Here is a 15,820-nt window from a genome sequence, read left to right as displayed (position 1 = left end):
CTCACATTTCTGAGGACTGGGGTTCAATCCCTGGCCCCTGTGTGGCATTTGCATGTTCTCCCCGTGCCTGCGTGGGTTTTCTCCAGGCACTCCGGTTTCCTCCCACATCCCAAAAAACATGCATTAATTGAAGACTCTAAATTGCCAGTAGGTGTGACTGTGAGTGCGAATGGTTGTTTGTTTGTATGTGCCCTGCGATTAGCTGGCAACCAGTTCAGGGTGTACCCCGCCTCCTGCCAGATGTTAGCTGGGATAGGCTCCAGCACGCCCGCGACCCGCGTGAGGAGAAGCGGCTCAGAAAATGGATCGATGGATGGATGGATGTTTTAGACAGTGACACAACACCTCAATTGAACTGTAGTCATCTGGAGACTGCTAGATATAACTGTGTCATGTGCATAGCTATGATAGTCAATATTGAGTTTCTGAAGAACTGACACAAGGGTAGCATATATTGGTGGAACAGAAGTTGTCCAAGAACTGACCCTTGAGGGACCACATATGTAACTGCCATTCGATGAGAACAATTCAAATGGTTACAAAATAACTCCTTTCCTCCAGGTAGGAGGACCAGGTCCATTTAAGGACTGTTCCATTTAGTCCTACCCATGTTTCCAACCTGTTCAGAAATATGTTATGATCTACTGTATCTTTTTTTTGGTCCTGTTCGGCTGTTAGGTCAAGCAGAATGGAAAATCTGTATCCGTTTTATGACGGAACAGTTTTACTGTGTCACAGGGGAGTTTTTACGCTTCCGCTGTGGTTTCTTGGTATTATAATTGAGGTTTATTGAGAATCAGACTTGATCAAAGTTTCTAGAGGGGAGAGAGAAACAAAGACAAAAGACAAAGCACTAATTGTAAACAGGATGAGAGAAGTAAATCATTACATTATCGACAACAATGAAACATTAAATATGAGTGTTGCATGGGGCTGTAGTGCTACACCCTGTGAGGGAAGGACAGGACAAGATAGAACAGGACAAGGACAGGAGAAGAAGCATGCAGGAAAAGGGTCGTGAACCCGGCTGTACAACTGAAGTGTGGTGGGATTAATTATGTAAATTATAAAAGTCTACAGGACAAGAGTATAAATGAGGGGCTACACAAGCGATTTGCATATTCATGAGTTATTTGTCACAGTAAGTGCGTGACCCCACACCCAGTGAAAGGGTCCATGGGGTGTGTGCCTGCGGACACATGCAAGTGAATTACATGCACAAAGACTGACAGAAGTGTGGCCGCACCGCGGAGGCTGAGTACCCCACCCAATCAATCGAGGGGCGAGATCAGGCCCATGGGTCCACCCGAGAGCAGGTCACACGTCCCACACCGAGGGACCCGGGGCGGTCCGCCGGCCCCAGCAAGGCACCCGGCAATTGTCCACCCAGTGGGAGCCGCAGGGACCCAATGCCACCCCCCCCCAGCCAACCCCACCCACCGCCCCAAACATCCCACCAACCCCAGGAGAGCCAGACGCCCCCCCCCCCAACTCGCAGGGGCCGCAATGCAGCCAGTCCCCGCCCAGCCCGAGGGCGGGAGAGTGTCCCTTGTCTGTTGGAAAGGAGGGCGGATAGCGGCACCCGACAAGGTGGGGAGGGGGGGGGGGGACCCAAGAAGCAGCCGCGGGCCATGAAGGGTCAGCCCCAACACCAAGCAGTCGTCAAGCCCGGGGGCACCCGGCCTCAGGAGCACCGCCATGCAACTAAGTGAGACCCACCTCCCCCCCTGTTACTATGACTGACAGGTCCTCGACTGGCAGTCATTGGCTCCACCCCGTGTATCAGTGCCCCCCTCGAGTGGTGTGGTGCATTGAAATCTGGAGAGGTCTGTGACTGAAACCCGATCCGACACCCACACCCTCCCGATCCCATACCAGTCCCCCAAGAACCCTTTGATATGTGTATGTGCCCAGATGTGATTTGTGAGAAAAATATATACAGTGAGTGTGTGCTAAGTGAGTGATTAAGAGGCATGGCTCCTGTGAGAGGTGGACCCCCCAAACCAGGCAGGGACAAGAACCCCACAGCGGGCCCCACAGCCCGCCCCTCAGCCCGCAGGGGACCGCCCGGCTCCCCCACGGGAAGAGGCAACCGCAGCGGGGTGCAAGGAACGGAGAGAAGAGGAGGAAGCAGGCCCAAGGAGTGACAGGGGGGGCCCGTCAGCAGACAGAACGGGTGACCCAGGCGGGTGCCAGCTGGCACCACCCCAGCACCCACGGAACACCGAGTCACCATCACACCACCATTACTCCCCAGGAGGTCGCCCCATTGGTTACCCCCCACCCCCAAGATCAGGAAGGAGTGAATAAAGTCCCGCCCCCACAGACTCCAGAACAACAAACACAGGGACAAGAAAAGAAGATCCCCACACCATGCATGTGTCTTTTCACCATGAAAACCGATCTAAAATGTGTGAAAATGAAGATAAAAAATAAGAAAAATAAATAAATAGAATAATAATAAAACAACAACCTCGACAAAAAAGAATACAGAATTCCATTGTTTACTTTCACCCTTATGAAGAGGGAGTGCTGGAGCCTATCCCAGCTATCTTCGGGCAGGAGGCGAGGTACACTACCGTCCCCTCCAAATGCATTGGAATGGCAACCACCCTGAACTGGTTCCCAGCCAATCGCAGGGCACATACAAACAAACAACCACCCGCACTCACATTCACACCTACGGGAAATTTGGAGACTTCAATTAACCTACCATGCATGTTTTGGGGATGTGGGAGGAAACCGGAGTACCCGGAAAAAAACCACGCAGGCACGGGGAGAACATGCAAATGCCACACAGGGGCCATGGATTGAACCCCAGTCCTCAGAAATGTGAGGCAGACGCCCTATCTACATATATGTGTCATTGATTTTTTCGTTCTGATGATATTTTTTCTATTGCAATATATTCTATGATGAGATTTAGATTTATCTCCTGTAGCAAAAGCCACACTGAGATCCAACAACACCAGAACTGACTGACACGTTTCCTCAATCAGTGTTCAACCTTATATCATTTATTACTTTGATAAGAGCTGATTCTGTACCGTGATGAGTTCAGAAACCTGATTAAAATTGGTCAAAAAGTCCATTTAAGTTCAAGTAATTGCTGAGTTGATTAAAAATCACTTTCTCGACAATCTTGGGTATAAAGGGGAGGTTTGAGATGAGTCAATAGTTTGCTAACATGAAAGCATCTAACGTTCTCTCTTTTTTTTTTTAAGAAGAGTTCTTAACGGCAGCTATTTTAACCGCTTTAGGAAATTCGTCTGACTGAAGTGAGCAATAGAATATTTGGTGCAAATCAGCCAGGACTGATTTCACAATAGTTTTGAAAAAGTCAGATGGTATTGAGTCAAGACAGCTAGTTGACAGTTTCAGTTGGTGGACCGTTTTCTCTACAGTTTTTTGGTCAGCTGTATCCAATTCTTATGTGGTCATAGAGTTTTTCCTGGAAGAGCGTAGATAGTGGTAGCACTTGTGATGGTAGCATAATTTTATCATTTTGCTGATTCATGGTGATACATAACCTAATGGATTGTATTTTTCACTAAAATAGCAAGCAAATTCATTGCATTTATCTGGGGGGTTGAGTTTGTCAAGCAAGCACAGCAAACAGAGTGCGAGTATTGTTGAGGTTCTTACTTATGATTTCAGAAAAGGGTTGCTGTTTAGCCCTGACTAACTCTTGGTTAAAATTACAAAAATCTGTAGAGCTCATCGTCAATTCGGAGTTCCGTCTTTCTCCACTTACGTTCTTCTTTCCTACACTTTGATTTAGAGGCGTTTACCATCATAGTGCTCCTCCACGGTGCTTTAGGCCACCTCAAGGTTGTCTTAGTTTGAAAAGGAGCGACAGCATCCATGTCCTTTGAGATTTTCCAGGTGAACTTATCCAAATGTTCATCAACTATCTCAGCATTCACAGTTTGTGACATACAGCCCCCTCCTAAAGTATTGGAACGGCAAAGTTAATTCCTTTGCTTTATTGTATACTGAAGACATTTGGGTTTCAGTTCAAAATCAGAATCAGAATCAGAATCATCTTTATTTGCCAAGTATGTCCAAAAAGCACACAAGGAATTTGTCTCCGGTCGTTGGAGCCGCTCTAGTACGACAACAGACAGTCAATTGATCATCACTGCAGATCCGCCTGTCGATCTCCCGTTCCATTCTTGCCTCACTCGTGAACAAGACCCCAAGATACTTGAACTCCTCCACTTGGGGCAGAATCTCATCCCCGACCTGGAGAGGGCACGCCACCCTTTTCCGACTGAGGACAGTGGTCTCAGATTTGGAGGTTCTGATTCTCCTCCCAGCCGCTTCACACTCGGCTGCGAACTGCTCCAATGAGAGTTGGAGGTCACGGTTTGATGAAGCCAACAGAACCACATCATCTGCAAAAAGCAGAGATGCAATACTGAGGCCACCAAACTGGACCCCCTCTACGCCTCGGCTGCGCCTAGATATTATGTCCATAAAAGTTATGAACAGAATCGGTGACAAAGGGCAGCCTTGGCGGAGTCCAACCCTCACCGGAAACGAGTCCGACTTACTGCCGGATACAGTTCGATGATCGACTTTGCAATGACAAATGATCGCAATGACACGACCACAAAGTCGATCATCGAACTGCGACCTAGGGTGTCTTGGTGCCAAGTGCACGTGTGGACATCTTGATGCTTGAACATGGTGTTCGTTATGGACAATCCATGACGAGCACAGAAGTCCAATAACATAACACCGCTCGGGTTCTGAACGGCGGGGGGGGGAGGGCGTTCCTCCCTATCACGCCCTTCCAGGTCTCACTGTCATTACCCACGTGGGCATTGAAGTCCCCCAACAGAACGATGGAGAGCAGGAGCGCTCTCCAGCACCCCCTCCAAGGACTCCAAAAAGGGTGGGTACTCTGAACTGGTGTTTGGTGCATAGGCACAAACAACAGTCAGGACCCGTCCCCCCACCCGAAGGCGGAGGGAGGCTACCCTCACGTCCACCGGGGTGAAGCCCAACGTACAGGCGCCGAGCCGGGGAGCAATAAGTATACCCACACCTGCTCAGCGCCTCTCACCATGGGCAACTCCAGAGTGGAAGAGAGTCCAAACCCTCTCGAGAGGACTGGTACCAGAGCCCAAGCTGTGCACTGAATTTGCCTGAACTTTTGGGAGAATCTGTAATTCAGAGAACACAGAAAAATGACCAGAAATAGCCAAGTCTTTAATGTCAACTGATATGATTTCAACATCCTGAGAGATTATCAGGTCTAAGATCTGACCTTGAGTGTGGGTTGCATTCTTTATATGTTGACAGAGGTCAAATGTATCCAGTATAGCAGGGAGCTCTTTGGATTTTTTTTCCATGCTATCGTCAAAATGAATGTTGAAGTCTCCCCTTTTAACAAAATAGTTGTCGGTACAGAGAACTGACAGAAGCTTGGATCACCTTTTACTAAAAAAACAGAGATATTGAAAAGAGCTAAAATCACCCAGTATAATTTCTTTACACTGAAATAATGATTTAAAAATAGCAGCCGTTCCGCCGCCTTTTGTTGCCTCACATAGAAGTGTATTACAGCTGCTTTCCATGTTTCTTTTAGTCGTAAAAAGTGTAGATCACAGGTTGTAATGATGTCATTAATCAACACTGATTTGTTACCCAGTGACCTGATATGGCCGGCACGGTGAGCGACTGGTTAGCACGTCTGCCTCACAGTTCTGGGGACAGGGGTTCAAATCCCGGCCCCGCCTATGTGGAGTTTGCATGTTCTCCCTGTGCCTGGGTGGGTTTTCTCCGGGCACTCCGGTTTCCCCCACAACCCAAAAACATGCGTGGCAGGTTGATTGGAGACTCGAGATTGCCCATAGGTGTGAGTGTGAGTGCGAATGGGTGTTGGTTTCTATGTGCCCTGCGATTGGCTGGGAACCGGTTCAGGGTGTACCCCGCCTCCCGCCGAAGATAGCTGGGATAGGCTCCAGAAGCCCGCGACCATAGTGAGGATAAGCGGTAAAGAAAATGGATGGATGGATGGATCACCTGATATGGAATAGAGCTAGTCTTGTAGAGATAACTCAAAGCAATGGTTTGCTTGGTTCACATTTTATACTCACTAAGCTAGTCGCTGTACTTTATTTGTGCCATATTTCTTGAACTAACTTTCTGTCCCTTGTAATTACACGGATGAAAAATCCCTGACTTCCACAGGGGTCTGACTTATTCTGGAGAAGAATGTTTATATTTAACTCATTCACTGCCTGTTGTTTCCCGAACAGGGAACCCCTAGACTGCCAGGCATTTTCAAGCCTTTTTGTGAAAGCAGACAGATCAAGCAGAACAATGACTTTTGACGGCAATATATTTTTTCTTTAGTGAAAATCTCTAACATCTGAACATAAAAGAACACTGAGAAAGTACTTTTGACAAAAAAAATAGTTTATTTACAAGTATAACTATGTACAGTACATAATTTACATTAGACAAAAATGCATGACCAAACGGGGCTCCCACACTTCCACATTCTTCCTCGTAATTCTCCTCCTCTACCGTTTTCTCAACAGTCCAGGTTTTTATTACCTTGCGCATAAAATCTAGCAAAGTTTTATCCACCTCTGGATTTTATTCTTTGGTGGTGGTGAATGGGATCTTGTGTGGTTGTTATTGTCCTTGAAACCAGTCCCAACTTCTGCGAAAAGCACAACCTTTGCAGTTTAGAAATATAACTATTACTATAAAATACATTGTTGAAATTGCTGCAGTGGGACATGGGGGAAAAAAAGCTTGCAATTACCTTTTTTTGTTTGCATTTACTGGAATGGGAGCCGAACGTCTGCTGGATGCATAACCTGTAAATTTTAAAACATAGGATTACTAGAGAATACTTTCTTATTGATGACGTGTTTTACAAGGGTAAAAAAAAACATTACCTTTCTTCGTTGCAATCCTAAAAGACATTCAACTCGGGGTGTTGAATTCCTGCAAGATGGACGAAATGGAAATGGAAAATTCCAATCAGTACTGGCAACAGATGTTACATTGTAATGTGAACTCGTGGGACTAAATTATGTTTATATAACAAGGATTGAAGGAGCGTGTTTGCTCGCTAAATGTAGCTAACGCGAGCTGCAAACGAGTTACCTTCGTCTCCATGATCATCCGGAGGATCTCGGAATGAAGCTCGGCCGCTTCCAGGCGATCCAGAGGGAGTTCACTCATCACGATTCCAGATCCCATTGACCCAAATCATGGTCGGCAGACGATCAACTGGCAAGCGGCTGAGAGCATCTCGCCGCATTTTGGCCGATAGCTTTGCAACAAAGGGATCGGATCGGCGCGTCATCCTTTATACCCTTGCATGATCTAAGGCGACATTCCTGTCAGTCACAGGAATATTTTTCTTGCCTTGGCGCAGTAAATTTCTTGTATCGAAAGCTTTTTTTAGATTTTTTAAATTTTGTCTTCTCTCTTTTCCGCCATTATGCTTGCATCTTTCATTGTCTCCTGCACCCCGCCCCCCTCCTTCTTCTTCCTCTTCTCTATTCTGAGGGATTGTTGCCCTCTACAGGGTGCCATTCCTCATTGCAGTTATCCAGAGGCTTGACGATCGCACATAAACTGCACAAGACCCTCTCCCACCCATCCCCGTTAAAAAAAGCCATTGACGTCTTCAGACAGCATTGGCAGGGAATAGCTCGATTCTGAATGACGTCTTTGTACGGCATTGGCAGGGAATGAGTTAATATGCAGCCACAACCCCGCACATAATCTGATTCGCAGATGTTAAAATCCCTAAATTCCTTGCAATTGTTCGTTGAGAAATGTTCTTAAACTGTTGGACTACTTGCTTACACAGTTGTTTACAAAGTGGTGAACCTCGCCCCATCCTTGATTGTGAACAACTGAGCCGTTCGGGGATGCTCCTTTTATATCCAATCGTGACACTCACCTGTTTCCAAATTACCTGTTAACTTGGGGAATTTTTGAGTATTCCTCGACTTTCCCAGTCTTTTGTTTCCCCTGCCCCAGGTTTTGGGGAATGTGTTGCAGGCATCAAACGCAAAATGTGAGAATATTTGCAAAAAAACAATAACGATCATCAGTTTGAACATTAAAGATCTTCTTTGTAGTGTTTTCAATTGAATATAGGTTGAAAATGATTGGCAAATCATTTTATTCTGTTTTTATTTATGTCTTACACAGTGTCCCAACTTCATTGGAATTGGAATTGGTATTTTCGATGTTCTGCACTGCGCAGAAGTTGCAGTGCTGTTCATCTTAAATGGATTTTAGCCGTCAAAATTACCTTGAATTTCATTGCCGGAACTGCAACACAAGACAAGGTCTGCAGACCCTGGAACTGATCTTCCAAATCCCTCAACCTGCACAGAAAAATGCCAGATATTTTACTCTCTCTACTCAAGCACATCCAAACAAATGAAGCAAATGCACAGACAAAAATATTAGCACAGTATTAGCAACTCAATGTAGCATTGCTACATCCATCCATCGATCCATTTTCTGAGATGCTTATTCTCACAAGGGTCGCGGGAGTGCTGGAGCCTATCCCAGCTATCATCGGGCAGGAGGCGAGGTACACTACAGTCCCCTCCAAATGCATTGGAATGGCAAGGTCAATTCCTTCGTTTTTGTTGTCTGTTCAGAATTCCAGCTTTTATTCCATGGTATTTACATCGAGATGTGTTAAACAACTCAGGAGGGAGCATCTTTTGTTTGAAGCCACCCACTTTTCACGTGAGCAAAAGTATTGGAAGAGACATGATTAAATCATGTCTCTTAAAAGTGAATACAATTTTATATTTGTTGGAATAACCCTAACTTGCAATAATAACTGCATCAACCCTGCGACCCACTGACCACCAAACTGTTCCCTTCTTCATTTGAAATGCTTTTCCAGGCCTTTCCTGCAACCTCTTTCAGTTCTTGTTTGTTCCTGGGGGTTTTCTCCCTTCAGTCTCCTCTTCGGGAGATAAAATGGCTTTTAAAGTGAGCAAAATATTGGAACGTGTGACTGATGGGTGATTTTGGTTGCTCAGGTGTTGCCTTTTAAATTTATTGCTTAAACATTAGCTAGTGCTTGTTTTTGGCTTTTGGTTTCACCTGTCAAAAGAGGCCATGCCACAAGATGCAAACCACTCATTAGCAAAAAGGAGTACAGCGATGAGCAACAAACGTTTTGGAACAAAGTCTTCTGGACTGAAGAGATTAACCTCTGCCAAAGTGACGGAAAGGCCAGAATATGGAGAAAGAAAGGATCTGCTTATGATCCAAAACACACAAGCTTATCTGTGAAGCATAGTGGAGGTAATGTCATGGCTTGGGCTTGCATGGCTGCTTCTGGAACGGGCTCACGAGTCTTTATTGATGATGTAACTCATAGGGTTGGGCATGGAAAATCGAGAACCGATTGGAACCGGGACTAACGTTGTCCCGGTTCCCAGTTTCGATGCCTAGTCCTCTGGCCGCGAAAAAGAAGTGGCACAAAACGACGAAGAAGCAGCAAAAACCAACGAAGAAGAAGAACGCGCACGAAGGTGTGCTTGTGCCCAAAGGTAGTGGCGACGAACAAAAGTGTTCTTAACTTTGTTTAAATTAATGACCAGTCAGCCCAGTGCAACACTTGGAATAAGATTATATTGTGCAAAGGAAGGCGGCATGGTGTACGACTGGTTAGAGCGTCTGCCTCACAGTTCTGAGCACCGGGGTTCAATCCCCAGCCCCGCCTGTGTGAAGTTTGCATGTTCTCCCTGTGCCTGCGTGGGTTTCCTCCCACATCCCAAAAACATGCATGGTTGGTTAATTGACAACGCTAAATTGCCAGTAGGTGTGAATGTGAGTGTGAATGGTTGTTTGTATGTATGTGCCCTGCGATTGGCTGGCAACCAGTTTAGGGTGTACCCCGCCTCCTGTCCGATGACAGCTGGGATAGGCTCCAGCATGCCCGTGACCCTCGTGAGGATAAGCGGAACGCAAGATGAATGAATGAATGAATAGTATTTACAAGTACCTGAGGCGTGTGAGTCTGAGTTGCTCCTGAAGTTGGCGCTCTTCGACACTTGGCCAGCGGGCCTTTGTTTCTTCCGGATCAGGCACTTCTAAATGATGAAAGCGCACCGGGTCCCAGCCAGTCATGATGTCAAAAGTGATGACACAGCCTAAGGAGTGTGACACGATGGAGACCTTCCCATTTTTTTCAAAGTCTGGATTTCGCGAGCAGAAAAGTGAGTAAAGACGGTTCAGCTCAAGAGTCAGACCTCGGGTAATCTACATACACAAACAAACACAATGAAAATTAGTCATAAATGGAAGATGTAAACAATGCATTATTATTGTTGCTGCTTTTCTGCAAACCTAGTGTATTTACAGAAAAACTAAACCATTTGAAAAATATTTTTTCCCGACGACAACCAAGTGTCTGAACTCGATGCCCTCTGAGGCTCTGCACGAACTTACAGGTAGCCATAAAATAGTCTCACCTCGTCTCTGTAAAGCGGGCTAGTGTAGTACATGATGTCCATGGCGCTGCTATTCAACATGTCTCTGAGACCTCTCAGTTTGTCCGGAGTGATGGTGTCCACTGTGTCTGCAAGGGCATACATTACAATATTAAATGTTCATGAACATAACATCTCACCTTAAGTTTGATGCTGGTCTCATACATTCACCAGCCACAACATTAGGTCGAGCAAGTAGATAATAATAATAATAATAGGTTAATTGAAGACTTTAAATTGCCCGTAGGTGTGAATGTGAGTGCGAATGCCTGTTTGTTTCTATGTGCCCTGCGATTGGCTGGCGACCAGTTCAGGGTGCACACCACCTCTCGCCCGAAGATAGCTGGGATAGGCTTCAGCACGCCGGCGACCATATTGAGGATAAGTGGTACTGAAAATGGATGGATGGATAATAATAGGTGGCACGGTTGATTGAATGAGTGAAAAAGGTGCAGCATACCTCCATCAAGAGCCAGTTTCGACCGCCATTCAACAGGAAGGAACTCAACATGCTCTGTGGTGCGATTAGGAAAGTGCTTCTCCTCCATCTTTCTGGCAGCATCTCTCATCCTGCCAACAGAGTGTTACTGTCAACAATAAACTTGATTGCATACTGTACTGACTTCCACTCAATTGTCTTACATGCTGGTGTTCCTAATAATGCGACCCTGGTCCATCTTCTGACCAATGCCATGCACCACAAACACGATGTGAGTGGTTTCAGGTGGGGTGTCCTCAGGAGCTGCCTCCTCTACATACCCTCGGTGGAGACGTGTCCCGCTGCTCGAAGCTGCGGGTATAAGAGTACACGTGAGCTTCTGAGGTTGTGTGTCCTGCAAAGGTTGAAAGCTTTGAACTTCTACACTCTCACAGTGTCATTGCATTTTCCAAGTGTGTGAGAAAGTTTGCCAGAAAAATCCCGATGTCTGATGTGATGCCTCTTGTGGACATCTACAAACATGTATGACACGTTTTTCCATGTACCTTTAGAAAAGCCCAGTTTCTGAGTGACAGTTCGTGCAATCTTGGATGTGGTAGCGTCGCTGTACAGGTACACCAAATCCACACTCTGCCAGTCAACATGGCTCCGGCTCAGCTTCAAACTGTGAATAGCTGACCGAAAGTGACATAGTTATCAACAGCCAGTTCAATTTCAACTATTCCCCAATAATATTTTAATGTGTGTGTGTGTGCGTGCGTGGTGTGTGCGTGTGCATGTGTAATACTTCCACAAGGAAAAAAACAAAAAAACATCTACAACACTTTCTTTACCTTCTTATGCAGTACAAAGCTGTGGAAAAGTATCGGTATTTGCCCCCTTCACAAGTACTTATTTTTTTGCATAGTTTGCTCTCTTTAATGATTAAGATCATCAAACAAATGTAAATATCAGACAAAGATAACCCAAGTAAACATAAAATGCAGTTTTCAAATGTGATTTTATTCATTAAGGGGAAGAAAACTATAGCTACATGGCCGTGTGTGAAAAAGTAATTGTCCCCTAAACCTAATAACTGGTTGGGCCAACCTCAGCAGCAACAATTGAAATCAACTGGCAATGAGTCTTTCAAATCTCTGTGGAGATATTTTGGCCCACTCTTCCTTGGAGAATTACTTTGATTCAGCAGCACTGGAGGGTATTCAAGCATGAACGACCTTTTCAAGGTCATGCCACAGCCTTTCAATCGGATCCAAGTCCTGACTTTGACTAGGCCACTCCAAAACCTTCATTTCATTTTTGTAGGCCATTCAGAAGTCGCCTTGCTGGTGTGTTTTGGATCTTTGTCCTGCTGTAGAACCCAGGTGACCTTCAGCATGAGGTCACAAAATGATGGCCAAACAGTCTCCTTCAGGATTTTCTGGTAAAGAGCAGAATTCATGGTGTCATGTACTGCCCTGCAGTACTGTTTTGGAGCCTGGATGGCGTTTTGCGCCCTCTCGTCCTCTCTCTCCCCTCCCCTCTGTGTGTCAGCTTCTCCTCAAGCCATGCACCTGTCTCCAATCAACCCTCATCACCACCTACATTTAAGTATGCCTGTTCCCGGAAATCCTCGCCAAAGTATTGCGGCCTCTCCTAGCGGTACCACGGCCCACCGTACTCATGTAAGCTACTCAACTCCTCGTTCCCTTGTTAACTCTTGTGTCTCCTCGTCCCCAGTGTTCCTGACCCACGTCATTCCTGCCAGCCCCCTGTTCTGTCCACTGCCTGCCACCTGTCCACGCCGTCACCTGTCAACACATCCAGGATTACTTCCATAACCTTTGCTCAATAAACTGTTCATCATTTTACATCTGCCTCCGCCTGCTCTTGGGTTCAGCTACTTCCCACACGTGACAGAATACTTTGGCCACTATGGACCCAGCAACTTCGGAGGCACTGAAGAACGCACTAACCCTCCAAGGCGCCCACATTGGACGACCGGATAAAAACCTGCAAAAAACCACCGAAACGCTCCACTCCCTTTCGCAACCTGTCTCCCTCCTTTCCCAACAGATGCAATCCATTCAACCCCCTGTAAGTACTCCTCCCGAGCTCGCAGCCTCCGAGCCACCCCGCTTCCCGTACAAAGAACCTCATGTCCCTCCGCCAGAGCCCTACTCCGGGGACCTAGTTGCATTCTTAATTGCTCATTTGTATTCAATCTCCAACCGTACAGTTATCCCACCGAACGTTCCAAAGTAGGATATGACACTAACCTCCTCCGCAGCAAAGCAGCAAAATGGTCCACTTCATTATGGCACAACTCCTCCCCGGTCCTACTTTCGTTCGATTCTTTTTCTACCGAACTCCGTAAGATTTTCGATCACCCCGTTCAGGGCAAAGAAGACACCCACCGTCTCCTCACACTCACTCAGGGCGCTAAGTCCATCGACTTCCGTATCCTTGCTGATGAATGCGGGTGGGATGACGCAGCCCTTGGGGGAATCTTTTCAAACGATCTCTACGAACATATCAAGGGACAAGCTTGTGGTCCGGGACGAGCCAAACACGTTTAGATCCACAAGAATGTCAGCGTCGTGTCATCCAGTGGCTGTGTATCTACTGCGGTCAATCCGGTCACTTTATTTCCTCATGCCCCCTCCGACCAGTAAGATCACGTCCCGAGAGCGTCACAGTGAGCCAAACCTCCGTTCCCGCAAACTCTCCCTCCCACATGACCGTTCCTGCTTGCATTATCATTTCTGCTCATCCCACCCCCGTCGCTGCCCTTATTGATTCAGGTGCCGATGATAATTTTATTCATGAAGAAATAATTCACCAGCTCCACATCCCTCTCCAACCACTTCCATCCTCGAAAAATGTCACAGCCCTGGATGGCAGAGTAATTTCCCTGGTCACCCATCAAACAGTGCCCATCACACTCCTTATTTCAGGCAATCACTGTGAAAACATTTCCCTTTTTGTCGTTCCTTCCCCTGAGACCCTCTTAGTTCTTGGTATTCCCTGGCTCAAACTCCACAACCCCGCCATAGACTGGGCACGTTTATCCATCACCGGATGGAGTCCTCATTGCCATTCCCACTATCTGCTTTCTGCCGTTCCACCCGCAGAAGACCCACCACCCTCTGCCGCCCCAGTGGACATCTCCCAAGTTCCAGAAGAATATCATGACCTCTCCCCAGTATTCGGCAAGGATTTGGCCATCTCTCTACACCACCACCACCCCCACCACCCCCACTGCTAGTATGATTGCGCTATAGACCTCTTGCCGGGAGCTCCACTTCCCATCAGCCGACTCTACAATCTCTCCCGTCCCGAAAAGAAGGCAATGGAGGATTACATCCATGACTCCTAGGCTGCTGGCCTCATACGCCCCTCCTCGTCGCCAGTCGGGGCTGGATTTTTTTTCGTTGAGAAAAAAGACACCACTCTCCGCCCATGCATCGACTACCGAGGACTCAATGACATTACTATTAAAAATAAGTTACCGCCACCCCTCACCGACCCGTCCTTTGAAACCCTCTGCGAAGCCCAAATTGTTATCAAATTGGACCTTCGTAACACCTAACACCTCATCCGTATCCGAGAGGGGGACGAGTGGAAGACCGCCTTCAATACCCCTCTCGGACACTTCAAGTATCTGGTCATGCCATTCGGTTTAACCAATGCCCCTGCAGTTTTACAAATATTAATTACTGACGTCCTCCATGACACGCTCAACCGGTTTGTATTTGTGTACCTCGATGACATCCTCCTTTTCTCCCGCTCCCCTGAAGAACACCGCATCCATGTACGCCAAGTCCTCCAGCGCCTCCTCGAGAACTGTCTATACGTCAAACCGTAAAAATGTGAATTCCACCTATCCTCAGTACATTTCCTCGGCTACATCATTGCAAAAGGACAACTCTAAATTAACTTGTCACCCTGGCATCACCCGTACGACCCAGTTCATTCAACAGCACTTCTGGCGGCCCAGCCTCATCAAAGACACCCGTGAGTTTGTTCAAGCCTGCTCCGTCTGCGCCCGAGGGAAGTCTTCTCACCGACCTCCAGCTGGCTTGCTGTGCCCCCTGCCAATTCCCAGCCGCCCTTGGTCTCACATCGCTGTGGACTTCGTTACCGGCGTTCTCACAATCGTCAATCCTACTCTTTTGGACGACTTCCACGCGGCTCACCCGGGGAAGCCTGGCAGGACGCCAGGAGGCATCCGTTGAGAGGGGGGTACTGTCATGTACTGCCCTGCAGTACTGTTTTGGAGCCTGGATGGCGCTTTGCGCCCTCTTGGCCTCTCTCTCCCCTCCCCTCTCTGTTTCAGCTTCTCCTCAAGCCACGCACCTGTCTCCAATCAACCCTCATCACCACCTACACTTAAGCCTGCCTGTTCCCGGAAATCCTCGCCAAACTATTGCATCCTCTCCTAGCGGTACCACGGCCCACTGTACTCATGTAAGCTACTGTTCCTGACCCACGTCATTCCTGCCACCCCCCTGTTCTGTCCACAGCCTGCCATCTGTCCACGCCGCCGCCTATCAACACATCCAGGACCACTTTCATAACCTTTGCTCAATAAACTGTTCATCATTTTACATCAGCCTCCTCCTGCTCTTGGGTTCAGCTACTTCCTACACGTGACACATCGTCCCACCAGTCACAGTAAAGGCTTCTTTATACTCGCACGGCGACCGCACTGACGTCACTGCGGCTGCCCCGCGCGTAGTTTGCCTTTGTACTCAAGCGCAACCCACACGTTTTGAAAATGTATTGCAGTTCACCTCCAAGACAGGGGTGTCGCTACGGCTGGTATTGGCTGGACACCAAAGGGTGGAGTTTCCTCTGCATTTTTTTTGGCCATTTCCGGTAGCAGTTTTACTTT

The 15,820-nt window shown here is 47.2% G+C and overlaps 1 protein-coding gene and 1 long non-coding RNA gene across 3 annotated transcripts in view; both read right to left on the bottom strand.

Annotated features, from left to right (window-relative positions):
• Window positions 1–15,820, bottom strand: part of ddhd1b (DDHD domain containing 1b) — a 48,192-nt gene that overhangs the window by 20,376 nt on the left and 11,996 nt on the right. For both annotated transcript variants that reach the window (XR_009770334.1, XM_061704899.1), the window contains exons 3-8: window positions 11,490–11,618; window positions 11,148–11,295; window positions 10,966–11,075; window positions 10,488–10,594; window positions 10,019–10,275; window positions 8,297–8,372 (exon numbers count right to left, since the gene is read on the bottom strand). Coding sequence is in view for 1 of the 2 variants with exons in the window: in XM_061704899.1 (XP_061560883.1) it covers window positions 8,297–8,372; window positions 10,019–10,275; window positions 10,488–10,594; window positions 10,966–11,075; window positions 11,148–11,295; window positions 11,490–11,618 (827 nt within the window). In the remaining variant the exon portion in view is untranslated. The remainder of the gene's footprint in view (window positions 1–8,296; window positions 8,373–10,018; window positions 10,276–10,487; window positions 10,595–10,965; window positions 11,076–11,147; window positions 11,296–11,489; window positions 11,619–15,820) is intronic.
• LOC133417274 (uncharacterized) lies at window positions 6,503–6,980 on the bottom strand. Its single transcript, XR_009770335.1, has 3 exons — window positions 6,921–6,980; window positions 6,785–6,839; window positions 6,503–6,679 (listed from the first exon to the last, which is right to left on the bottom strand). It is a non-coding gene; the product is annotated as an uncharacterized LOC133417274 (long non-coding RNA).

The sequence above is a fragment of the Phycodurus eques genome, chromosome 18 (genome assembly GCF_024500275.1).
Source record: "Phycodurus eques isolate BA_2022a chromosome 18, UOR_Pequ_1.1, whole genome shotgun sequence".
In the NCBI taxonomy this organism is placed as follows: domain Eukaryota; kingdom Metazoa; phylum Chordata; class Actinopteri; order Syngnathiformes; family Syngnathidae; genus Phycodurus; species Phycodurus eques.
The sequence above is the reverse complement of the archived record's forward strand: the minus strand, read 5'-3'. Positions and strand labels throughout refer to the sequence as shown.